General features: G+C 41.0%; 2 protein-coding genes across 7 annotated transcripts in view; one reads left to right on the forward strand and one right to left on the reverse strand.

Moving 5' to 3' along the window:
- The window catches only part of mpp7a (MAGUK p55 scaffold protein 7a), a 65,553-nt gene extending 64,626 nt beyond the window's left edge, over positions 1-927 (reverse strand). For 2 of the 3 annotated variants that reach the window (XM_025910182.1, XM_025910181.1), the window contains exon 1: positions 637-927. The gene's annotated coding sequence lies outside the window, so the exon portion shown is untranslated. The remainder of the gene's footprint in view (positions 1-636) is intronic. The other variant, XM_019362938.1, reaches the window with a different exon arrangement.
- A 217-nt stretch (positions 928-1,144) lies between these two features.
- waca (WW domain containing adaptor with coiled-coil a) lies at positions 1,145-26,708 on the forward strand. 4 transcript variants are annotated; one of them, XM_005471654.4, is made up of 14 exons: positions 1,145-1,254; positions 1,456-1,510; positions 3,337-3,367; positions 4,177-4,369; positions 11,263-11,354; positions 12,022-12,137; positions 12,236-12,351; positions 17,902-18,153; positions 21,372-21,494; positions 21,673-21,824; positions 22,156-22,280; positions 24,733-24,928; positions 25,013-25,140; positions 25,229-26,708. In XM_005471654.4, exons 1-14 carry the CDS (start codon positions 1,239-1,241, stop codon positions 25,296-25,298), a joined length of 1,665 nt encoding a protein of 554 aa, XP_005471711.2. In that variant the 5' UTR covers positions 1,145-1,238; the 3' UTR covers positions 25,299-26,708. The 4 variants fall into 4 exon arrangements, with proteins under 4 accessions (XP_005471711.2, XP_019218486.1, XP_005471710.1 ...); XM_019362941.2 differs by having other exon boundaries at positions 21,676-21,824; XM_005471653.4 differs by lacking the exons at positions 1,145-1,254; positions 1,456-1,510 and adding an exon at positions 2,895-3,134.

Below are 26,708 nucleotides of genomic sequence, written 5' to 3' on the forward strand. Positions count from 1 at the left end.
CAAGGCGTGGATAGAGGGAGAAGGAGCTTTACATTGTAGGTGTGTGTGCTTGTGGAAAGGTTGCATTTATGCTTGCTTTGTGTGTATTTTACCAGGTTGGACTACCTGTGTCGTGTCATTAGGTTGTACATGTAGCCGTGCATGTTGCTATCACTAATAACAACTTATTACGGTCATTTCGAAACATTGTTGTGGGCCCTGCAACACAGCTGCGTTCACTTCCCCACGGAAACCCCACACGAGAAAAGCCGTCAGGTGAAATTTTTATTTTACTACTAAAAAGGCGATATTAGGAAAGAATTTCACATTTCAATGCGCATATAATGTCGGAAGAAGGGGACGAGGTTAACATTTCTTTCGAATAAATCAATTTTACCGTGTAAAATTTGGCACAAGTCCCACTTGTATATTTTGTAGGTTGGTAACAACTGAAGTTCGCTGTTAGGTTAGCGCATACAAAGCAACTCCACCTCTACTATACTGTCACACGGCTAGTCTTGCTACCTATAGCCTTACGCATTTCCCCATGGAACCACTGCAATATCCAAGGCAGCTTTTATTTTAAATACAAATATGTTAGTTTGTTTTCATTGTTCTGACAGCTGTGAGGATAAATAACGTGATGGTTCTACTCACTCGGAGTTCGGAGTTGAATGGCCACGGTGTAGCTACTCCACTGGTTCTTTGGAGGGCAAAACTTTTCACTGGTTTTGTTTCCCACTTTCAAAACCGTCTGTTCTCTCCTTTGTAGACCCCTTAACTCATCCCCGCTCTCTGCGGTGTTTGCTGAGCTTTCAAAACGTTACGCCTCAGCAGACAGTGCCACTCTCCAAGAATCGTAAAGTGCTCTGTCAAGGGGCTGACTTGGAAGCGGTTTGTATATTTAGACACAGCGTTAGCGGGAGGGCGTGCAACAACACAGAGCTGCTCTCAGATCTGTGCCGCGCGGGGCTTTCACCACTCAGGCAACCCCATTCGCTCGTTCATTGGTCAGTGTTCTATCGAGGCGTGTCCAGAGATTCATTCTACATTTTAATTGGCTTGTTTTTGTTGTCCGTCATCCACAAATGCCTTGTAAACTTGCCTTTCCGTAGTAAGCAAGGAGGCACAATTACAATTAAAAATCAGGTCGGTGAGGAAATATGTTCATGGACAAATAGATGGGAAATTTACAGAAGTGCGTCCAAAGCAAAGGTTATTTGTGCCAATTTAATCATAAGGAGTGAACGTCTTGATGCATGTTCAATCATCCAGGTAAGTAAATCTCCAAAGGTTGATTCTGTTCATCTGGACATAAGGAGTGAAGTAATTCATTTTCATTTATCGAACAGTAGCATAGTCGGACTTTTTTGTTTTGTTTTGCTTCGAGCCGTTAATGTTTTGTCTAATGTTTTGCCAGTTTTTATTCCCTGGATCTCAGTGAAACAGTTTGTAATCTGTATCTTTTTTAAATAGCTGGAAAAGAAATCAGAACTAGAAAAACCACAACCCAACAGAATCTAGTGTTCAGGTGAGTTTTTGTACCTTTCGTACTAGAGCCATAAAAGTGGTGTGATACCTCCCCCCTACCGGCCACATTAAGATAGAAAGCAACAAGCTGCCCAATGACGGGCCAGAAGTGATTTGATTTATTTCTGCTTTATTCTTAAAACAAATAAACAAATACGTAAATAAATATATTAATTAATTAATGGAATTTGAATATAGCTCAGAGACATCATACACATGGACACACGCAACACTGGGCGTGTGTGAACAAGTTGCTGAAATATGCTAACAATAGAAACACCCCCTGTTTGTGGCCTCTTGTCCCCACATTAAATTGCACTGTGAGCCAAAATGCTTAACTGCAGCTTCTTTTGTCCTCGGGCTTGGGATATGTTGTGGGCTGCATTGTCTGGGAACAATGGACTCCTGCAGCCCCCTTGTGACAGCTACTCAGACTTTAATACAACCTGGTCAAACTCTGTGTTGGGAACGTAGTACGCGTTTATAATTCAGTTCATAACGATTCCTTTGGGGATTTATATATTTATGTTTGGATTTGTTTTTTTTATCATTACTATATCCCTTTCATAAATTTTTAACAGACAGATTTTTTAAAAAGTTGACTGAAAGCAGAATAGTACAGTAATAAAAAATGGCCCCTGTTTCATTTGTTAATCTTACAAAGGAAAGTCTGTCATTCAAAATCTTCCCAGTCGTTTGTGGTATACCATAAACCGTGTTTTAGATAGTGCAGTTTTACTGATTGCTGACGCTTTGATGAATATTACCTGCGATGTCAAAGTACAACCACTAGATGTCAGGAGAGAACAAGTCACTGGTTCTCAGATCTGTAAACATGATATTTATATTCATAATCGTTTATTCAGTATGGAGGACCACAAGAGCCACGCGCATCAAATCCAAATTCTGGGTAGAAAATATCCGATGCAGCAACCCAGATTAACGTTTTTGCAAGTTTTGAGGGGACTCCAGTCGCTTTGTGGCCCGGATGTTGCCATAGAAAGGGGGTGTGTGTAGTTGCAGCGGTTGCAGCTAGGTTGCCAGGTCTGCAAAAAAAATTGAAGTTAATGTATACTCGTCATTTTTCCAAATACTTATCAGTGACGTCATAGTGCTGGCACACGAGGTGATTTTAATGCGCCATTAAAACATTTATGTGTAAGTTTTACATATCCAAATTCGGTAATGTAAAAGTAAAATTAACAGTATGAGCTTAACAAATATATGTACATGACAGAGAGCAACAAAAACTCACACATATAATGTTATTAGCATGACTGGGTAAACATTTTCTGACTTCACGAAGGCGTGCTCCTAGTGGTGGATTTGGCCTATCTGGCAACCCCGGTCTCAGCTCAGCTTCTCTGCTACGTTTGCTCGGCTGTTAGAGACACGGCTGTGAGCCAGAGTGGGAGATGGACTGAGTGAGGGCGCTCTTTCGACCAGTGCAGCCGATTTAGCATTGCAATACCCAGAAGCTAGGCTGAAAAATAACTGGCGATTTCAGGTCGCTGAATCAACACGAAAACATAGTGCAGTTATCAGTCTTTCACATCCCACTCCAATCACACTAACACGGCATTGATGGTAATGTATGCAAGGAAACAACCGAGACTCGGCGATGGGTAAACACCTCCTTTTAACCCTACTTATTCAGATTTTTTTTTCCTTTTCCTCATAGCTACGCTTTGACAATCCGCCATTTTTACTGAAACCAAAATAACTGTGTGGAAACTTGTATCCCTCACTCGCTGCGGGGCTTTCACCGATTTCTGAACATTGACATTTGAAGCTTAAAATTCACAACTGGTTCCTTTTTCTTTGCAGGTGCGACCGAAGAGATTCTCAGCCCTATCAGGTACTTGTTAGCCAAGCGTCTCCTGCTAGCTTGCTAGCAGCAAATAAGATTAAAATGGACACTCTAATGCAGGCTTCTGGAGAGCACAACAGGCCCCAGTCAGTGCGGAAAATAACACAAAAAGTAGAAAGGTTTGCTTAAAACCTCCATTGAAGCCCTGTAAATGTATCCTAACGTTAGCATTGCTAGTAAAGACTTGACAGAGTGAACATATTCGTCGAAGTCGGCTGTTTTGGAAAAGGTACGGGCGAGTTTTATTACAGCTGAAAGCTAATGATAGCTTGTTACTGTTAGCTTGCTTGCTAGCCAGTCCGATTAGGGCCTGACCGCAATCTGTCATTTTAAGGATATAGCCAGTTAAGCTTCCTTAATATCAAAGTGCTTGACATTTATACAGCAAACCAGTGTATTCACTACCTAATTCAAATTGCGATAGCCAAGTGAAATGGCGAGCTAATACTCGTAGGTCGGATAAAATGTTGTTTACTTCGTCATTTAACATGTGTTAGTTTGCATGCATACGTTGTTATGAGCAGAAATACGGGCTAAATTAACGTGGCTGTTAAATATAAGCTTATAGAAGGGGCGAAGTCGATAAATAAGCTGCTCAATTTATACATATGTATTTCCTCGTGCTAATTAATTTCTGCATCATTGAAACTATGAATGAAATGACATGACAGTACTTTAAAGAGCTGAGGACTGTACTCACCATGGCTGCTTTTAGAAACCTGCTAATGGTGATAACAGAAGCGTAGATCTATTTTAAGTGTGAGGTTTTTAGTAAGGCATTTGATTTGTGTTTACAGACTCTCAAATACTCATCCAAGAGCCATCCAGGAGGGGACCACCGGCATGACAAGATGCGAGACTCTTCAGACATCACCCCTCCCTGCAAGATGCTCAGGAGGTCTGACAGCCCTGAAAACAAGCACATCGACAGCACGGGGCACAGTAGAGCAAAGGGTGTCCACACGCACCGGGCCAGAGACAGGGATGGAGGTGAGAGCGGGGAATAAAATGAGTTTAGAAAGAAATAAAGCTGCTCTCTTTAATTACTCCAGAAACAGGTGCTCTTTCTCTTAGTGAGGCGCTGTTTTGTTTTTTTGTTTTTCTTACAACTGAGTGCTTCAGTATTTAAACTGCACCTGTCAGTTTTACACCGTGGGTGATCCGGCCATGGTAGTTTTTGAACAAACAAATTTAAACTAAACGCGTTGTTAAGCTGTCGCTATGTGTTTTAATTTTAACCACTGAGCATTAGTCTCTGCAGTTTGCATTTGATTGAATGAATGGTTATCGTGGTTTCCAACCTCACAGGTAGATGTTCTGTGAGTACAGTTAAAATTGAGACCAGAGTAAGACCACACTCTGCACAGACATTCAAGTCTTGAAGGACACGTTTTGTGGAGGCGAATAACTCCTTTTGTTGCCTCACCTTGGTCAACTGCTAATTTTAACAAGATTATTTCAGTACAGTTTTGTCAAAGTGGACTTTTTGGTAAACTTTGAGTAACTGGCACGCAAGCAGTTGAATCCATGCATGGAGTATTGTGGTGTTTTGAGCTCCTTTTCAGACATGCTCTCCTCTCTGGAATCTGAGTGTCAGCTGTCCTGGTCACTTTTCTGCAAAAAGTCACTACAGCAATCTAATACTACTCGAACACTAGTAACAGCGCCACAAGTTTGCATGCAAGCAGCCACGTGATGGATAGGTTCTCACAATATAAGGACAGCACGCGTCTTTCTTTTCCAGATGAAAACAGCTGTTTGCTAACTAGTCTGACCTTTAGGCATTGGCCACATTTCATTACATTCCAGCACCAAAGATCCATTTTGCATGTTTTTAAGTGTAGGAAGTGTATCCATACCCCTACAAACTGTGTGTCTTGTCTTTCCCTCATTGTTTGCTCTGCAATTTTAGTTATTTGAAATGTTTCTAAAATGCCGTTTCATGAAGTCTTTACTTTGACGAAGACAAATGCATTGACAGTTTAGGTTAACAAGATTCCCCATCATGAACCACAGAGCCAAAAATTCAGTGCAGGATTACAGGTGCTCCAATTAGATTTCTGCATATAAAGCATTTCTAATGTGGGAGAATCCACAATGACAGCAGTCTAATAATGTTCAGCCCAATGTTTGAAACAGTGCAAAATGACTAGCCTGGAGCACTGCAGAGATGCACCGACATCCAATCTGAACAGCAACACCTGGTCTGCTTTCTCTTTTTCTCTCTCTGTAAGACTGTAGTCTCCTACAGGCAAAGATGTGAAATTGAAAGCATTCAGACAAGGACTGCTAGCTGAAAATTTACATTTACAGCTGGCAAGGAACTCGCTCAGAAAACAGCAACTCAACACTTGAAAGGACAGTGTATGTTCTCAGTGAAGCTGATGGTAAGGCTTTGAATCCTTTGGCTTCTCAAATGGATAATGCTAACATTATTAGCGCTCCATACCAGTTAAATCTGATAAACATTCTAACCAAACTTGCCTTAAAAATTGCTTTAAAGTGTCATCTGCCCTTTTCATCTCTGCTCCTGTCCTACTCTCCACCTGAAACCTTGTTTCCTAAACTAAAGTTAGGGTTTTAACACTCAAAAACGTGCATAAACAATGTCCAGAATTTCCAGATATTGTTGCAGTTACTGATTTTTAAGCAAAAAAGAAATGCTACCCTTCCATCTGTGGACAGCTGACAACAAGCCGGTTAAACAACAACAACAGCTGGTTATAAACCAAGTTATGATAGCTGATGTTTGAGTGTCCTAAACATCGCACTTTGCCTCTGATAAATAGTTTGATCACATTCGCAAATCTTATGAGTGAATTGTTGGCCTCAAAGAAAGTTTCATTGAAACCAGCTAATAGCAGTGTTACTCTCACTAAAATGCTTACTGATGGAAAAGTTTTGGCGATCCTCAACAACTCACCTCAGTATCTCTGTCATCCATCAGAGGTGAGCTTCACTGAATCATCAACTCGTATCGTAATCCTTTCACAAACTTTTACAGCCTCAGAGTAAATAGTTGTGGACACTTCTTACTTAGCATTGTGAGGGTTAGTAGAAAGAACCAGTCCAAATTAGTAAAATGATGTGACAACGCGCAGATGTGTTAACTCAAAGAAAAATAGCTCACTGGACAGTTTGTTTGTATTTTTTTTTCTCCTATAGAAAGTCTAAATTTTGGTTATGGTTTCTGTTTCTGTGTTGTAGCAGTTTTTGTGTTCAGTTAGATATGATTTTGTCTCTGTCCCGTGGTTGAGTCAACACTTTTAATATGTCGATGGGGCATACTGACATGTTGGAGGTTTCAGTAAGGGAATACAATCGGTCTTAACTCCAGTATGATTTTTCCTTATTTGCAATTTCTTCTGAATAGCTGTGTCGCAGTATTGTTATATTATTTACTGAAATCATCTGTTTAGCAGATATGAACTTAATGCACAAATTCATCTTGCTTTTTCTGCCAGATTTCACTGGAATTGTGTATAAAAACAGTTGTCTTGGAGATTTCTATGTGTGAACTGTGATGCAAACCATTATCCTTCAGGTTGCATTATTTACACATCTGCAGAATCGGATAAGCTTTTTCAAAATGACTATTGCCTTCAGTTGCACATTAATTACTTCTAGTAACTCTGATACTGTGATCTTCACACAAGTGGTGCTCTTAGAGCGGCAGTTTAAAAGCTGTAATGAAAATGAAAAACTGCAATGCTGTAGAAAACAGAGGACCAGAGAAATGCAACAAGTTGCAGTTGATGCATGAACTGTATTGTAACTATTATAACTACTATTATAGGTACTCTCTATAATGACAAACTAGCCAAATATTAAAATGCAGGCTCTTTGTAAAGAAAACCTTATGCATTACATATCACTTGATATACTGTTGTCATGTCACTTATGGCAGTGTACAGAATGCCACGTAAGTACTATTAAGTATAATTTGTGGTCCTGCAAATGTGTCTCGCCTGTGTAAGCGTTCCTGTTTAGATGGCGAACTTGCTCCCATCCAGTCCTCCAAAACGCATAACTGGAGGACAAAGACCTATGTAGCCATCAAACCAGTTGATTGGTTGAAGAGTGGGCAGGAGTAGGAAAGGCAGTGAGAGTGTAATTCACCAAATCCTCAAAGATCAAATAATACAGCAAGAAAAACACCAACACAAGACTGTCCACGGGCCCATTTTTGTACACTGTGTCCATCAACAACAAACACTTTCTACAGGTAGAAGCCAGTCTGTAACTGGCAGAGGACTGCCTTTTTGCTACCTCCACTCAAACATAAAATTAGTGTTCTGTCAGTGTGGTGGGAGTGTCTAAAGAAGTGGCAGCATCCATGTAAAAGTGCCTCATGTCTGAATGAAAAGGCATTTAGAAATGCATGTGAGGGTTAAACATAGCTGTACATTAGTGAATCATGCGTTTACACTTGTAGTGTTATATTACTGTAACTTTCATATTACTAAGTTGATGAAATTTGGGGCTACCCTTGACCTGAAGAAGTGTCTGTCTACAGACTAGGAATGCCTTGATAGCAGAAATCTGGTACTCTCTATAACAAAATCAATCAGTGAAATTAATTTATTTCAAATGTGAAATTTTTAAACAAATTGAAAGATGTGATGTTCATTAAAATGCGATGTTGTGCCACAGAGGGCTGTACAGGGGTGACCTGACTGCATGTATCTATTCTGATTTATTTAATTGTTAAATGATTTAGTCCTTTATGGTGACAGAATTAGAAATGACTTCTTTCTTTCTTTTAATATACATATATGCTTAAGAAATATTCAATTTGTGTAGTTTCTTCAGGTCAGTGTAGCTAATTAATAACCAAAGGTGTCTCTTGTGTGCTTCATGTCCCAGTGATGTCCCATACCTGCTGTTTGGTGAGAATGATTCCTCAGTAAAGCATTTCATCTTTCTGGGCTTTCTGCTGTTTATTGTGGAATTACTGTATCCATGTCTAAGCAAGCTTGCAGAATAACAAGTAGATAAAAAATGCTGCCTGTTCTGTCATAATTGCTTTGACAGTGTTGGGTATTGAAAGCTATTTTTATTCTAGTTCTGGTTGGTTTGTAAAAATCAAACTGGATTTGTTAATCTTAGAGACATTTGTTGCTGCTATGGAACTATTTTTATGGTCGCTCATGCGGAAGTCGTTGCTTTAGTTGAAGATCCCTCATTAGACTTGGATTCTTTGAGTTGCGCTTTTTTCTTTTGTACATTTATTTTGTAACAAAAAAAAGGGTTCATGGTTAAGATGAGAATCCCAGTAGTTCAGCTCCTTGGAATTGTTAGTCTGCCTGCCTATTGATTTTTTCTTATCTGTTCCACTTGCATTACAATCAGCTGATTTTAGTTTGTGTCCGAGAGAAGCAAAATAGTGGCACAGTCCTCAGCATGTATATGGACATTACTTTTATTGCACCAAAGCACAATAGTGAAGTGCAAACTGCATCCAAGACAGAAACAACTGCATTATGCTGCTAACACAACTTTGACTTTTTGCAAGCACCTGCAGACACAGCTAATGCTAAGCTAGCGAAGAACCCAGAATGACGTTAAAGCTGAGTAAATGCTGACCCCAGCCTAGCAAACAGACATTGAACTTCAACAGCTAACAAAGGGATGAGGAGTGAGGCTACAGCCTGTTTCTACCTGTTCATATTTCCAAAGTAGAATCACTGTAGCGATCGCTTTAAGTCTCTTTGTGCTGGTTTTCATGTTTGCTTTGGGTTGCAAGCTTTGTGTTGATACATAAATAGTAAGAGAAAGATCATATATGCGTCCTCATAAAGACAGGGATTTGTACTGGTATGTGGGACTGTAGCCTCAGGTTTAAATTGTTTGATGGTAATTTTGAGATGAAGGGTTTCAGGTCATTTTACAGAGAAACAAAGTATTGTAATGTTGTGAAACTAATCACTTTCTTTAGTGAGTGATGTGTAATGGAGTACTTTTTTAAGTGATGACTGATCACAACAAAGAGGGGAAAAAGCCCAATGCTCCAACATGCACAAACATTTGATCACACAGGATGAAATTAATTTTGCACGAGCAGATGAGTTGACATTTCTTGACTTGGAGGAAAGAGCCAAGGAGGAAGAAAACCCCACCTTAGCCAATTACATAACTACCCGAAGATGTCAGTGAAGCTGACGATGTCCTCTTACACGTTGGTGACAGACATTAACTGCAGGTGCTTTGGTGAATTTGGCTTTCAGGCCACAGTACACTCTTTAGGTTTCAGATAGTTTGTGTTTGACCAGCTGTTTTGTCAGATTAGATGTGTGGCTAGCTTTGTACTCGAAATGTTCCAGAAAGCATTGTGTGTATGGGGGAGGTTTTTAAAAAATGTTTTTGTCTTCAACATTGAGAGAGATAACATGGTCTTGCGCTTGTTCTTCCTCAAACCCGGATATGCTCTGGTACTGAATTTGGTACAGATTGAGTTCATGTAAACTGATACTCAGTTGATCCGACAGTGTAATTTTGACAGAAAATTTAGATGTAGTTTAGTCATAATTTAGGATTCTAAATTCTTTGTTTTAGTTCACTAAATATCATAAGATTATCGTAGACTAAATCTAAAGTTGATTCAGTTGACTGAAATATATCCTGTTTTCAACCAGTGAACGTTACTCCACATGTTCACTCCGTTAACTCGTCCCGCCTCTCTACACAACTTAATTCTGATTGGCTCCCATCTCTCCAGATCATTTTCATCTCGTTTTTATTCGTCAACAAAAGTGTCAATATATCTCTTCATAGTTTTTGACCTCATGCATTAATTTTTATTTAATTATCATCTTTTTTACAGTACAATTGGGCAACTTTTGAAGGTATTTGGCAGGTGGGGTTTTGGTGGGAGGAGGGTATGTATAGTGTCGGGCATTGAGGCACCAGCTCAGGATCCCAGTATCTGTTTAATATGTCTGTTTTGGATATTCAGCCTTCAGTTGCATCCACATTGCATTGGACCTGAGAGGTCCAGTGAAATGATATAAACTGCTTTTCAGTCAGTTGTCCAGTTGCTTTTGAGCATCTGTAAATAAGAGACTATGGGTGTAATTTCTAAATGGATAAAGAGTGTTAGTATGGGATGGGACTGATCTGTCTGACCAGCCGTATGTCACAAAATTATCCTGGAAATATGCTCAAATTATTTCTTGGGTTGTAAACCTAAGATGCTAGTCAGCTTTTCTAATAAAAATTATTAAATGAGATGATTTACAAGCTAGTAAAGTTTATAAGCTGAAACTTTCATTTTGCACCAGTAGCACACTGTAGTGATGCCTGTGTGTCCACCGCTAGAGAATCTAGTCTATACAGAGCGATGCTCACTGAGTCATTCATCTCCTTATGCTGCATGTGCAGAAACAATAATCACCAGAGGCCTTTCTGTCACGCATACCTTGCCTGCTGTTCTGCCTCACTGACATATAGTTATATCACCAAAGCAGTTTAAAAATGTTATGGCATATTATCTCAAAATGCACACTCTTGTAGCATCCAATAATAGCTTGGTAAAGATGAAAGAGTTCATATCCAAAAGCAGGTTCGCTGTTTCCATCGGATTGTTGTACTTGTTCTGTTACCTGTTGAAGTGTTGGCTGTCTTCAAATGTATCAAGTAGGCAGATTAATTCTCAGATTTTTAAGCTTGTAATTATTTGATAGGCCAGCTGGAATAAATTATACACTGTTACATTAATGGAGCTTACTTGTTAAAGTACAACCTGGAAGTTAAGTTGGCCGAGAGAACATTGATGCTTGCCACAGACTGCTTCATCCAGGCACTCAGTGATGCCACTGAACTTTGTTTGTTTTTTGTGTGTTACTCATGGATCTCTCCCTCTGCTGTGCTGTGTTTCATTGCAGGGACCAGTTATTCTCCACAGGAAAATTCTCACAATCACAGTTCCCTTCATAGCTCCAACTCACATTCTAACCCCAGCAAGACCTCAGACACAGTAAGTATCGCCTCTTCCTTAACACAGGAAGCTATAACGGCCTAAAGTCTGTCTATCCTGTGCAATAGACTGAATTGTTTCCTGGCAGCAGCACCTGCTGATGTGTCTTTCACAGGTGTAAAAAGTAGTGTTGTTTTTTGGTACTTGCATTTAATCTAAGTTCCCCTATGACATTCTTAAAGCACATGTCACACATAAATCAGGGTAATCCTCCTCTTACACTCATATACTTGTGCTTTTATTTGAAGTTGTTTCTGCTTTGCTTTTCTCTCAGTGATATGTAAACTTCAAGTTTCTGCTCTTTTCTATCTGTTTGCCTCCATAATATTGAATTAAATTGTTAGGTTATTTCTAAATGTTGGAAATGAAGAAGAAAAAAAAACTTCAGTGACAATACAGCAATGTTTTAAAAAGCAACCCTTTTCAGCCTGATGCCTTAACAGCCAAAGCTGTCTCTAGAATGAGTCTTCCTTCTTCTTACAAAGCCGCTCTGCAAACAGCCTTCCTAGGCTTTCTGCTTTCACCCCAATATCTCTTGTACATTTCAGATTGTATTACAAGCTCTTGCATCAGAACCTGCCAACACACACACACACACACACACACACACACACTCTTTCATTCTGTCTCATTGGCTTCATGTTCCTAAATATATATTTCTTTTCAGCCTTATGAACCTGGTGATGACTGGTCAGAGCACATCAGTTCCTCTGGAAAGAAATACTATTACAACTGCAGGACAGAAGTGTCCCAGTGGGAGAAGCCCAAAGAATGGCTGGAGAGGTAGCTAAAAGTATTTCATTATATAGGCTGGACTTTGTCCCAGTATTGTCACATAAAGAATGCATGCATGGTTAATTTGTATTGTATGCGTTTCATAGAGAACAGAGGCAAAAAGAGGCAACAAAGACTGCTGTTGTCAACAGTTTTCCAAAGGACAGGGACTACAGAAGGGAGGCTATGCAAGCATCGGCAGCCCCTGGCTTTACTGGACCTAGTAAGTGTTCCACACACTATTAAATCATGCACTGTTCTAATTGGGTCTGCTATTTATGATCATACTATGTCAAAACTGCTTTTACTTTTTGTGTGCGTGTTTGTTTCTTTGCTTGGCATGGCAGATGTTTATGAGTAACAGTCCTTCTACACAGCTAAATAAAATACATTTAAAGATTATTACTGGTTCATCAGTAATGATAGTGTTGAGGTGCTCTCTGGTGGATCAATGCTAAGGAACTCTTTACCAAGCTACTGAGACTCCAAATGACTGAACAGTGTTGCTGAGGTTTTATGTTGTGTACTGTGGCAGTGAGCTAAAGCTAATTGAGTTCAAAGCTATTAATTTCTGCTGTGAAGTTAAGGGAACACATCTCAGTTTATCTAATTATAGTTGTTATTTTGACATTCTGTCTGTTCAACCAAGTCGGGTCGAGTCTGTTGTAGTCAGTTTGACACCAGATCATTACATTTCACAGAATTATTGACTGTGATTTGATCATAGTAATTTATCTGCAAAATCACTGCATTGTTTTCCTACTGGATAATATGATACGCATTTTTTACAATATTTGGGACTACTTTCTGAGCAGAATTCTAGAGGGAGCTGAAGAACTCCCATGGCAATCCTGTACAATCGTTCTATTTTGTTTGGATGGCAAAAGTTGACAAAGCGCTTTGTGTTTAATATCACTTGGTAAAATGGTTTAATGGTTTTTATTTCAACTAATTTACTAGTGAATGAAATGGGAGATAAAAATCAGTCTAATCACCAAATTTTATGAGTAGTAAATTGAGCACAGTGAGATGGAGTGTCCATTAGAACCACGTTCTAATAATCACATTCTTCAGTAACATGCATATTTTAAATGCTGTTGTGTGTAGGGCTGTGCGATATGACGAAATATATCTGATGACAATATGAAAACATCTATTGTTTCATATTATACGCCATCGTTTGTTTCGTGGTGTTGCAAATTACACTGTTTACTGCAATTTTTTTTTTTTTTTTTTTTTCCTCTACCACCCACACAAGAATCACGTGAAAGAGTATGGAGAGAGTTTACGGATGAGAAGCAAAAGAGAACCGTCAGGTGCTCAAAATAAACCTTTGAATCAAACGTTAGAACAGCCTTTTCCCCGCAGCACGCCATGTAATAAATACTCACAAAGAAAATGGCAGCCTTTACAACTTACATCTGAAAATATATAGTTTCATGCATCGGTCAAAACACTCGACTCCAGGTACACGACGCCCAGCTGAAAACGCTTCACAAGTCGAGTTGCCTGAGATTCACAGAATTTACAGAAAAAGCACTATTTTGTGATATATATCAGCCAAAGATATATAAAATCTCATATCGTTATTGGAATATGATATTTTGGTCAAATCACACAGCCCTAATTGTGCATCTAAAATATTATGGACTTTATGCTGTGCGCACATGCAGTATCAGTATGGCTGTAGGGTCTCTAGCTGTGCTAATTCTAGCAGCCTTCTTTTGTTTCAGGTTAGTGTCCACATGATTGTGCTGAATGTGTGCGTGTTGCTTTGTTTGAATGGACACAGTGTCAGAATATTCTGTTTCCCACTGGTCCATCTGACTTTTTAGCTTCTAAATGATCTTTTATGCTCACAAGTTCCCATCATAGCTACACTGGTGCTGCCATCTGCTGGGGCTGCAGCTGCAGCTAGTCGCTGTATAGCATCTTAGATCCAGAGATCAGGCACTAATAAAATATATTTAGGTTAACAGACTGCAGTTTCTCTTGTCAAGTATCAGGGGCAGCAGTACTAAATCGAGTAGTCAGCTACTCACAAACATCCATGATAAATATGTATTTGAGCACCGGAAAAACAGGGACTGTGAAGAGATCTTACGCTAGAGATGCTGGAACTACAGCCACATCTATACAGTTGTGTTACAGAGTGAAGTATCAAACAGTCTTTGGCTGATTACACTGCCTCACAGAGAGACCCAAACCCAACATCAGGGAAGGTTTTTATTTTGTATGAGGCTGTTTTGCAGAACTAGAGCTGCTGGTGAACCCAAATAATTTCATCTTTGCACACTAATCATCGATCCATTTTCTTTACTGCTTATTCGGTTCAGTTTCGTGTGAGGGCTGGAGCCTATCACAACAGTTCTGGAGCAAAAGGCAGGGTACAGGAAAGCTCACCGGTCTCTTACAGGTCTAACGCAGAGGCAGAGACAACCATTAGTGCTCACATTCATACCTACAGCTAGTTTCGAATCAGCAGTTGCCTCTGATGGGTGAAACTCCACGCAGGACACCAGGACGTCCTTCTGTGAGGCCAAAGTCGTGACCACTGCATGACTGTTTGTGCACACTTTAAATTTGAAATGCAGATATGAATAAGATCCGCAAAGTTTAAAGAGGTTTTTTTAAAATACTTGTTCACCATCATGTGAGATTTTGTGTTCTTTAAAAATCACAATCACACAATCTGTTACCGAGTCTGCCTATTGTCCCCGTGTTATTGGCTTATTTCTCAATGACACAGAAAACATATCTGCGTGTAGATGGAAATAGTTATTTGAGTGGGCCGTTCCTGGTGCTGTGTGTTTGAACAATCTGATAAAAGATTTCCTGGAGCGTGGTTGTCTTCTATTATTGTGATAGGAATTTAAGCAAGGCTGCTACAAGCTAGTTCCAGGCAAAATGTTGCTGAGCGTTTGTCAGTAGTAATCTTCTGAAAAGTAAACAAGCATGTAATGAAGTGGTGTACTGAGAAAAGGATGTCATTTATCATGAATAACCTGTTTCTGAATATCTAATAACCACTCCTTATACTGCTTCCTGATTAACAGAGGAGTACGTGACATACCTGACAGATATGTTCATTAAATCTTTCTGATTTACAGAAACGCAAAGTTATGTTGTGTAATATGTTAACATTTTCTAACCGTCCACAGACACCCAGTAGGCGGTAATTGCTGCTATATTTAAAGCGTGGTGATCACACACTTGCTCAATGCAAAAATTGCCTCCTGGAAGTTTTTGTCTTTACCTGGACAAAACTAACAGGCTGTAATAAAGCAATTATATGAAGGATGCTTACAGCTTCTAAAAATGAACAAACAAGCATTCATAACATACACGCTTAAAAAATCAAAGTGAACAACATGTGACATTAGGCTTGCCTGTCATTGCTTCTGGATGGGTTGTGAATTCTGATATTTGTCAGACAAAAACAGAGGTTTCCATATTGGTGCTTATCAGCCACAGGTCTCCACAGCACTACGCTCACTAATCACAAGCTTTCAGTCTATGAACGTCTGTATATCACTCTCACCACCTTTATAAAACTGTGAAAATGAAAGCGGAATCTCCTTTTAGTGCTTTACAAGGTAGTTATAGTTGAAGCGTGTTGAACCAGTTTATAATGATGCAGACTAAATTGGTCAAATAAAATGACAAAAATGAACCTACACAAGCCCTAATACAGTGCTGATCAAAACTTAAAGACCACTTGAAAAATGGCAAAAAAATCATATTTGCATGGTTGGATCTTAACAAGGTTCCAAGTAGAGCTTCAACATGCAACAAGAAGAAATGAGAGTGAGACAAAACATTTTTTGAGCATCCAATTTATTGAAAACAACACTTAAACCTGAAACGGGCTGTTTTACAGCTGATCAAAAGTTTAGGACCCCATGCCTTTAAAAGGCCAAATCTGTGCAGAAATGTGCATTTCATTGTCATTTTCAGTCATGACGTTCTGATGGCAAAGGGGAAAAAAAACTTTCCCTCTTTGAATGTTTTCGGGTTGTTGAACTGCCTAAGTAGGGTCTCTCGCAGTACGCCATCGCTGTTGAGGTGGGGTGCAGTAGACGGTCATGTGGAATTTCTTAAATGATCCTGAGGGTTATGGAACAGGACTGTGATTGGGACTGTATGAACACATGAAAGCATCATATAGTGGCATGCATCACTACAGCCGTCCATGTTACTAGTATTGTGTATTAGGGTTGGGCGATATGCAAAAATTTTCCAACCAATAATCGACGATGGGCTACATTTGAGCATTCGCAGACTTTTTGATAGGCGGAGCAATGTAATCATGCACGGACTGATTTGCGCGTTTACAACACAGGAGTCCAAACATGGACAACTAATTTCCCCCAAAAATTAGGGCTGTCAGCATTAACGCGGTCATCACGGTTAAAATTTTTCACGCGCTCAACCCATCTGGAGCGCAGAATGAACAAACTTTGGACAAACTGCCCGAAAAGCATTGACAGAGACATTTCAGGGATTTTGACTCAGTCTGCACTCCAGATGGGTTAATTGTTAATTGCGTTAGTCATGATGACGGCGCGTTAACGCTGACAGCACTAAAAAAAATATCAAGTTGCCCATTTGGGATGAAAGAGGTAAACTTAAGGATGTAACCAAAGCGGTGTGCCACTTGTGCAGATGTGTAGTGCGAGCAAAGTACTCAAACACAACCACAACTAACTTAAATACAGGCCATTACCAACTTGCATGAGCATGTACATGTCCACCATCCGGCTGAGTATGCTAGGCTATCACCAACTTCTGCAGCTTCATCAACAAGCATTTGGGCGCACTCTGAGGAGGGTGAATTTGCTCGCAGATGAAAGAGGGTGCTGTTAAAACAGCGCTTTTGTGGGGGGTTTTTGTTTTGGTTTTTTTGCTGTTGACTGCTTCTATTAGCTCCATCATTATTAGCAAACTTACTCATTTGCAAATAAATAAATAAATAAATAGCTATTGTAAAACGATCGCCGATGGGCTCAGCCTATCGTCGATAGTCGATATATTCGTCCAATCACCCAATCCTATTGTATATTAGTAATGCAAATGTACCATTCAGGGCTGATATTGGTCACGGTTCTTCTTTTCCTTCGTAGTCTTTCAAAAAGACAGTTATTAAAATTATTATTGTGATCATTTTTACTACGTTTGCAACCATAAAGGAAGTTAACGTCTCACTTTGTGAAACGTTTAACATAAACAACTAAATGACAAAAATTAGATTCTGAATTCTTGTTTTCAGATCAAGAAAAAATACGATGAATCATAAGGGTTCAGTTTTGTTTTGCCCCGTTTATGGGCAGTCATACTGTAACCAGTCATGCACAGGCCTCTGAAGGTGTTGGCATAGTGCTTGTGCTTCCATTGAAACACAATCTATAAGATCCAGCTGGAACAGCAGAAAGTCTTGTAAAGCCTGATCAAATGCCACAACACTGATTTAAAGTACTAAGACCAGAAACAGAACCACATGCAGCATTTACAATGCTGACTGCTTGACCAGGTGTCTCATTTGCAGGGATGTGTTAAATGTTGAAGCAATCACAGAGGCTTGTTTGCATTTATTGGCATATCAACCTGTGCTGGAAAGTGAACGATAGTTCCTGCACAGGGCTTTTTCAGATGAATGTTGTTTGGTTTTTTTAGCATAAGGTTTTGTTTTATGTTGGACCATAAATTATTGGAGGAAATGGATTTTGGACTTCCACTTTTGATGAAACTGCATCTATATCTTTTTGCTCCACAGAGTCGTCCCAGGTGGAAAAGCCTGCAGCAGCACTTGCCACCCAGTCTCAGTCGTCATCTGGCTCTGGGAGCTTGAATCCGTCATCAGGCCCACCTGGATCGTCGGCGTCTACAGTACCCGTGTCTCCAGTCCTTCAATCCCCAGCTCCTCCGCTCCTCCAGGACCCCACCCTGCTTCGACAGCTTCTCCCAGCACTTCAGACTGCCCTGCAGCTCAACAACGCCAGTGTGGACATGGCAAAAATCAACGAAGGTAAGAAGAAATATATTTAAGATCCACTTGACATATTCAACTTGTCCACATTCAGCTTGCAGCAAAGACGGTGATTGATGGCCACTGGTTACAAGAAGGCACTTGAAATTATTAACTACTGTTATCAGCTTCTGTTCTGACACCGTTGTTAGAGGCTTTGACATAATCTGTCCTGTTAGTCTGAGCACAGTAGAGTCCTAACTCGACATCGTCAGCGCGGTGCTGTTTGCATAGCTGATGTCTGGATGAACCTCACAGGGTTTGCTAGATGAGAACATGTCATCTGACCATGTGACACTGAAAGGAAAGATTCAGCTGTCAGAGTGGGATGAGATGCATTCATTGTAAAATGGGAACGACAGCACAGACTTTTCTAAGTCTAGAATGTGTTGTAATGTACCAGATGGCTGCTAGATGTCCTTAGAAGTCATCCTGCTTCAGTTTGATAGACTCTGTCATGTCCAAGATTCCAGAGTCGGGATGAAGATGATGGAAAGGGTTTCAATGTTTACCAGTGTGAGTCACTGTGGTACCAGCTCATGGTGTAAACCCTGGCATAGTAGTGGGAACTTCAATAAAAAAAAATTCCCCCCTCACCCCTGCGGGCAGTCTTTATCCTTCAAGCTCGGGTCCTCTACCAGAGGCCTGGGAGCTTGAGGGTCCTTTGCTGTTCCTAGGACTGCGCGCTTCTGGACAGAGATCTCGGATGTTGTTCCTTGGATCTGCTGGAGCTACTCGCCTAGCTTTGGGGGTCACTGCACTGAGTGCTCAGATTACCACTGGGACCACTGTTACCTTCACCCTCCACATCCTCTCAAGCTCTTCTCTGAGCCCTTGGTACTTCTCCAGCTTCTTGTGTTCCTTCTTCCTGATATTGCTGTCATTCAGTATCGCTATGTCTAGCACTATGGACATCTTCCTATGCTTGTCTACCACTACTATGTCTGGTTGGTTAGCCATCAGTATTTCATCCGTCTGTATCTGGAAGTTCCACAGGATCTTAGCTTAGCTTATTTTCAACCACCCTAGGGGGTGGTCTCCCATTTTGACCTCCAGACTTCCAGGCCATACTCGGCACAGATGGTTCTGTATTCTACGCCGGCCACTTGGTTATGGCGTACCATGTATGCCCTGCCTGCTAGCATCATGCACCCTGCTGTTATGTGCTGGATTGTGTCAGGGGCACCTTGGGTCTTGTCTGTTGTGGTAGACCCTAGCCTCTATGGATCTTGTGCTCAGAGCTTGTTCCTGTGCTGCCATGATTAGTGCCTCTGTGCTGTCTTTCAGTCCAGCTTTGTCCAGGCACTGGTAGGATTTCTGGATGTCAGCCACTTCCTCTATTTGCTGGTAATACATACTATGCAGGGGCCTGTCCTTCCATGATGGTTCTCCTGTTGCCCCTCTCTCTCGGGTTTCTGCTGCCTGAGGTATTCACTGAGCACGCGGTCAGTTAGGGCCATCTTCCTGATGTATTCGTAGGTGTTCGTTATCTCATCCTCGACTGTGGTACTGACACTCACCAGTCTTCCTTCAGTTTAGCATACAGCCTCAGGGTGCTGAAGTTGGGGTGAAACCCTCCGTGCATGGTCAGGAGCTTCCTGGTCTTGATGTCAGTGGCTTCTGAGGTTGTGTAGAGAATTTTTGATCAATAATTCAAATGTCTCTGGTAGCAGGTTATGAGTGGGGTGTATTTGTAGCAGCATAATAACTTTGGCTAAGGTACTTTTTATGTATGTATATAGGGCTGGGCTATATCATACCGTTCACGGTAATACCGGTGTAATTTTGGGCAACAATAGGAAAATGAAATATCGCGATAGAATATGGGTAAAACGCGCATGCGCAGTGCCTATGTTTACATACGCACATGGCGGCGACGCAGAATGAGAAGAGCGAAAGTGGATCGTTAAATGAAACGGATGAACCAGAATTGGTTTGTAAAAATGCTGCAACTTCAGTGGTGTGGAACTGGTTTAGCTTTCGTCCGTCAGATACACAACAAAGCACTATTTTTGGTTGAGCATGCTAGCGGGCCGTCGTTATTACCGTGTTGTTTGGAAAATACGGCACACTTAAAATCAATCCTTTGATTTTTCTGAAAATCGACAGTGCCCCTTATAATCCCGTGTGCCTTATGTATGAATTCTGGTTGTGTTTACTGACCTCGAAACGATTTTATGTGGTACACGGCGCTCAAAAATCTGTCAAATGTTTTAGTACGACTTTGCTAAGCTACGAACCCGCACCGCTTGATGGATTGTCGGAGCATTACGGCTATCGTAGGCAGGAGCCTCGCGGAGTGATACGTACTGCGCTTCAACATAATATTACCGTATTGTGTGTGTATAACCTCTTTTTAAGTTTTGTGGATATTATACATGGTTATGCTGAGGATATGTCGGCCAATTTCCACTGGAAATGCCTTTTGGTTAAACTGTCAGCAAGGAATTTGCACTGTTAAATTTTTATCTAACTTTAATGCACATAAAAAACAGCTGCTTGTTTAAGTGAAAATACATTGATGGGGTCTTTTGCACTAATAAAGTTGTGGAGTTATAAAGTATTTTGTCTAGTGTCAATTATATCGTCAGTTATATCGTTATCGCAAATTTTCAAATGTATATCGTGATAAATATTTTTGGTCATATCGCCCTGCTCTATATGTATATCAAATTTCCCTGTTGCCTTCTGTTACAAATGTATGTGAATGAGCTATATATGACGAGAGAGCAGTGTGGGTCTGAAGATTTAAGATTTTTCCCTCTCCTTATGTGTGACATCTCATTTACAAACTTGCAAGAGAAAAATATTTTTATATGTATTTAAAGACAAAAAAGGAACAAATGAGGGCCTGTTATGTCCTCGCATTTATATTCTGACAGGTGGGTTTCACTCTTCAGAGATGCCGTTGACAATCAAAGCAGCAGACATATGGACATGCATACTGTGTCGTATTGCACAGCATAGAGTTGATCTCGGTTAATGAACAGGATCACTTGTGCTGAATAACACTGATCACCACCATATCCCCACCAGAAACATCTCTGTAAACACACAACTGATAGGCTCTGCTTTTGTTTCTAATTTCTAAACCAGTTTATAGGAGACATATCTGAGTTTTGACTGTCAGACTTACTGCAGTGCAGTACCTAAACTATTCTTGTAGCAGGACTCGTGTCATCAGTTCTAACCGCGTGTCCATTTGCTTTTCTCTGTAGTTCTCACAGCTGCCGTCACACAAGCGTCATTACAGTCTATGCTTCATAAGATCCTCACTGCTGGACCGTCAGCTTTCAATATCACTACTATCCTCTCTCAAGCTGCTCAACTCTCCAACCAAGGTAAATGAAGCGCATACACAAGTGTTTCTATACCACCACTGTATGCTTATGTCGTCTCTTATGTGTGCTGTGAAATGACTGCGTCGGCTTCCTGTGTGTTTCCTGTGAGGTACTTAGAAGTTGTATTTGAAGTTGTTTTGATCCCCTAGACTGACTTTGTTGTTTTGTTTATGTCTAGCAGCTCAGCAGTCGAACCAGTCACCAATGTCATTAACATCAGACGCCTCATCGCCAAGGTCCTATGTGTCTCCGAGGATCAGCACACCACAGACCAACGCTGGTCCTCTAAAGCCCCTCCTCAACACGCAGCCTGTCATCACACAGCCAAAAGTAAGATAGTATAATAGTAGGCAGGTACTGAAAACTCCCAACTTAGTGAATATTGAATATTTCCCAAGGAAAATAAAAGTTCAGAGGAGAAAAAAAAATCAATAGTTTGCAATTATGATCATGAAATGCTTTCCGAAGAATGTTAAGCATTTGTACAGGTCTGTACAAAGTCTTTTGAATTTATTAAATATCCACCTACAGTCACGAGTGACACTGGCAGTCTGTTTCATGTATTGTTTGTGAGATAGACGGACATGCTTCAGATTGAGCCATTGTGTATAGCAGTAGTCTGTTCCAGTGAAATGACGTGCTGTTTGTCTTGTTGTTTTAGGTAAGCACGCCATCAGCAAAGCAGGCATCTCACCCCCAGGCCACATCCCAGCAGCCCCTCTCCAGCGATAAGCAGCACAGTTATGATGCGACCACATCTTCCCCACGCACCCTCCAGCGCCAAGGGTCAGTGTCTGAACAAGAGTTCATTTTATAAATCTCACTTTTTTGGGGGGGAGGGGGGTTGCTTGAAATTATGACATGAATGATGAGTAGGTGAGCTCTCAGAGAAACAAGGGATGTTTTTTGGGTTCAGGTGTCAATATGTGTGAGTTCATGACGCTTGGGTTGTCCCTTCTTGAGGGCAGAATTGGTTAAAAGTAATTAAGACACATCTTGTTAGAGTCATATTAATCTCTGGGCACTGATTTCATCTACATCTGCTATCAGAGAGTGGAAATTCTGCATTAGCGAAAATACACTCGCACTCAAAAGCTGTTTTCAGTTTTCATTTTGTGGTGTTGTTGCGCCCTCTGCTGGCTGTTGATGGAACAGTGAGTTGCTCTTTGATTCATTTCTAGGTCTTGATTTATTTTGTGCAACAGTCCTTTGATTGGAGGTGTTCATTACTGCTGTGAAGTGTATTTAGTGTTGGTGTGAACAGGTTTGAACATGACTTTCCTCTGAGCTTATCTCTTGTACATGGAGAGTCTTATTCAAAATCCAATTCCGAAAGTCAGAATCTGAGATCTGAGTTAATGCTAATGGAAAAGGGGCTTAAGCTTAATTCAAAACCTCCCAGTTTACAGAACCGTCCAACTTTGATGTCAGCTTGTTATGCTCAGCTTCTATTGTATTTTATATTTTTTATTTTTGCCCTGACATTGCCTCTTACTGGTTTAGGGGGGGAGAGGATTTTAGTTTTTTGTTTTTGTTTGTAAACAATAATATTCTGTTATCTGACATTGTTATAAATTAACGCTGACATATATCCATGGTAACATACTGAGTTTAGAGTGCAGCAGAGCAAAGTAAATATAGTTCAACATATTTATCCCATTTTTGTGCAGAATCTCAGGGGCCTTGAAACCATATTTTCATGTCACAGTCTCGCGTGAATCAGGCAATCAAGTGGACGAATTCAGTTTTTTGGGGGGGAGATCCATCACTCACTCCATCAGAAGTACTGCTTCACATCACTCTAGAGAGCTATTTTTGTACAAATTACCCAAAGTAAATTGCAGTGGCTTTAAATGCCTATTTGGGTAGAGTTACTTTTATGCCATGTCAAGCTGCTTCTTTTACTTAAAACAACAACAGAGTTGGCCAATCTGTCAGACTGTACTTCTGTTTTTTATCACGGCCCACCAAGGAGGCCCCAACCCACACTTTGGGAACTACTGTACTAGCATTATGAGTTAGCAAGTAGGGCTGTTCGATAACGATACATATTGGATGACGATATAAAAACGTCTATCGTTTCATTTTACGCTATCATTTGTTTCATGGTGTCGCAAAATAAACTGTTTACGGCAATATTTTTTCATCGTTTTGATGGTCACTGTAGTGGCTATATTAATTTCTTAAAGTTCTCTCTTTCTCTTATATTTAATATAACCACACTATGGACGGACAAGCGCCTGTTTTTATGCGTTGTCGTTAGCAACAACGACGGTAAAACTATCGCGTGTCCGCTTGTTTATTTTCCACATAAACCTTTCGCAATAAAGCTCAAGATCCTGTTGAGACTTTTCAAAATAAACTGAATCACGTGAAGGGGTATGCAGAGTATTTACGGATGCGAAGTAAAAAAGAGCCGCCAGGTGCTAAAAAATAAACCTTACACTCAAACGTTGGAACAGGCTTTTCCCCGCAGCACGCTGTGTAATAAATACTCACAAAGAAAACGGCGGCCGTTACAACCTATGTCTAAAAATGTTTCATGCATCGGTCAAAACACTCGACTCCAGGTACACGACGCCCAGCTGGAAACACTTCATGCAAGTCGAGCTGCCGGAGATTCACAGAATTTATAGAAAATGTTACATTTTTGTGATTTATATCGTTATCGGGACGAAAGATGTCTTATATCAGGATATGAGATTTTGGTCATATCGCACAGCCCTATTAGCAAGTTCAAATTACAGGCTGTTGACAGTGTTTCTTGCTCGAGTCAGTGTGCTTTGTGTTTATTGTGTTGTGTATTTAAAGTGCACATTAACACCAAGCAGAACAATTACATTTGTTGTACTTGGACCCTGGCAAACACATTCCAGGACAGCTGACCATCAGGCTGTTGCAAATCAGCACAGAACCAGATAGATCTGGCCTGACATCAGTCCGCTGCCTGCATGCTGCTCACAAGTGTCAAACAAAGGCCTGAAAATCTCACACTGCACACACAAGTGTGCAGTGTGAAGAAAGCTGGCACATTAATGTGCCAGCTTTCTTCTAGATCACCGTACTATGTTGATCTATCGATTGTAACTATAATACAGATAACTGAGACATCTTGTGAAACTCACGTTACCACGTTCAGCATTCTACCTCAGAGGGCTGTTGTAAACAGGATGATTGTCACATGTCAGTTTGTTCATGCACATCGCTCACATTCTCCCCAACACTGTGCTCACTGCAGCAGTCAGAGGAGTCCCTCCCCAGGTCCCAACCACGTCGCCTCCAGCAGCAGCAACGCCTCCAACTCGGCCTCCGCTCCCCCTGCCCCCTCAGCAGCCCGACCCTCCTGCTCCTTCACCCCCACCTTGGCTGCCCACTTCAACGAGAACCTTATCAAACACGTGCAGGGATGGCCCGCCGAACACGCAGAGAAGCAGGTCTGTACCACTGGCATTTCTACAGGTTTTGGCTACATCTTCATGAAAGCATCATTCAAATGATTTTCGTCTTAACTCTCACAGGCATCAAGACTACGTGAAGAAGCTCACACCATGGGCAGCATCTGCATGTCCGAGAACTGCACCGAGCTCAAAAACCTGCGGTCTTTGGTCAGAGTCTGTGAAATACAAGCAACATTGCGTGAGCAGAGGTGAGGGTCTGTGTTTTAGAAGAGTCCCTGTTAATGATGTAAAACACACCTGCACATAACTCATTGTTCTCTGCTTTTCTCCCCACAGGATACTGTTTCTGAGACAGCAAATCAAAGAACTTGAAAAGCTGAAGAATCAGAATTCTTTTATGGTCTGAGAACTTCTGATTTGCAAGTCGGAGCAGGTGTCGGAGAAGAGTGGGGGAGGGTGGGGGTGGGGAGACCCATTGCACATAGTCGGAAGCTGGAGGGAGAACGGGTTGTTCAATTCCTCTTGAGCCCAGTCTTAACAAACACATACACATATATGCACACGCACACACACACACACACACACACACACACACACACACACACACACACACACACACACACAGGAGCTGTAGTCAGGTTTGCTTTGGACCGTTGGGCTGGGAATCCAAGAGGGAGAAAGGAAGAGCTGTTGTGGGAGGATGAGGGGAAGGGGGGAGGGCAATTTACAAGACTTTGTTTTGTAAAAACCCGTGGCTGGCGGGTGGACGGGGAGGGGATGTAGATTTCTTGTAGATGTTATTATCTATGTTGTAAATATGTTTTGTAGATTGAAGCCATGGAAAGCCATGCCTATCAAAGCTTTTGACATCCAGACTAATCAACGCCTAGGCGGCTACATTCATTAGCTAGCCTTTTCCTTCATGTTAACTCGTCTGCAGACTTTACAGCTTCATTTTGTCAGTTCATAGATCGCTGAACCACTGAGCATGTGTGACCTGTGTGGAAACAGAGGAGGATGTTTGAAGCCATTTATTTACACAGAAGCCTAGCATAAAGCATAACACACTGTCGTCGATGTAGTTTGGGTTTTATTTTATTTTTTTTCTTCAAATCTACTCTGTCTAGATTCTCTTCCTTCCACCCTCTCGTGGTGAACTGTAACATGTACTTAGGCGTGGCAGACATCCCCTCTGTGTGGGTCTGTGCTTCCAGTGGTTCACTGATTCGTTTTGCAGCTTTCTGGTGGCCCTGCATTTCCCAGTCTGAAAATAAACAGTGCCTGATGGTGTGATGAGTGAGTGATGGGAAGAAAAAAAAAAAAAAAAAGAAAGACATGATGGCGTGCTGCTTTGGACCATTCCCGCTCCACTCCCCTGGCCTCTGCCCTGCCTCACCTCCTCCTGAGACATCACACCCCTCCTTTTTTTCTCCCCCACCCTCCCGCTGTTTCTGTTCCTGGTTTTTTTACATTCAGGTGTCATCACTGGTTCATTCCTTTGTACAGTTGCTAACAGCAGTGCAGTTTTAAGTAAACATAAGAAAAGGGTTTATTTATAAAGAGTTGTTGTGGTGAGAGCTAAATCACAACAATATTCACACTTATTTTTTTGTTTGTTTGTTTGTTTTGGTTTTTTGTTTTGTTTGTTTTTTTTTCTCTCTTCCCCATAGCACCCAAGGTTAGGAGATGTATCACAACTGCGAGCGGGTCAGAGGCAGGCGGGTGGGTGTGTATGTGGAGCACCTCTTGAGTTAGCGCAGGGTAACAAGAGGTCAAATGTGAAATGTATGTATTGTAATAAACATGTTAAACTAAA

The sequence above is a fragment of the Oreochromis niloticus genome, linkage group LG9 (assembly GCF_001858045.2).
Source record: "Oreochromis niloticus isolate F11D_XX linkage group LG9, O_niloticus_UMD_NMBU, whole genome shotgun sequence".
NCBI classification, from domain to species: domain Eukaryota; kingdom Metazoa; phylum Chordata; class Actinopteri; order Cichliformes; family Cichlidae; genus Oreochromis; species Oreochromis niloticus.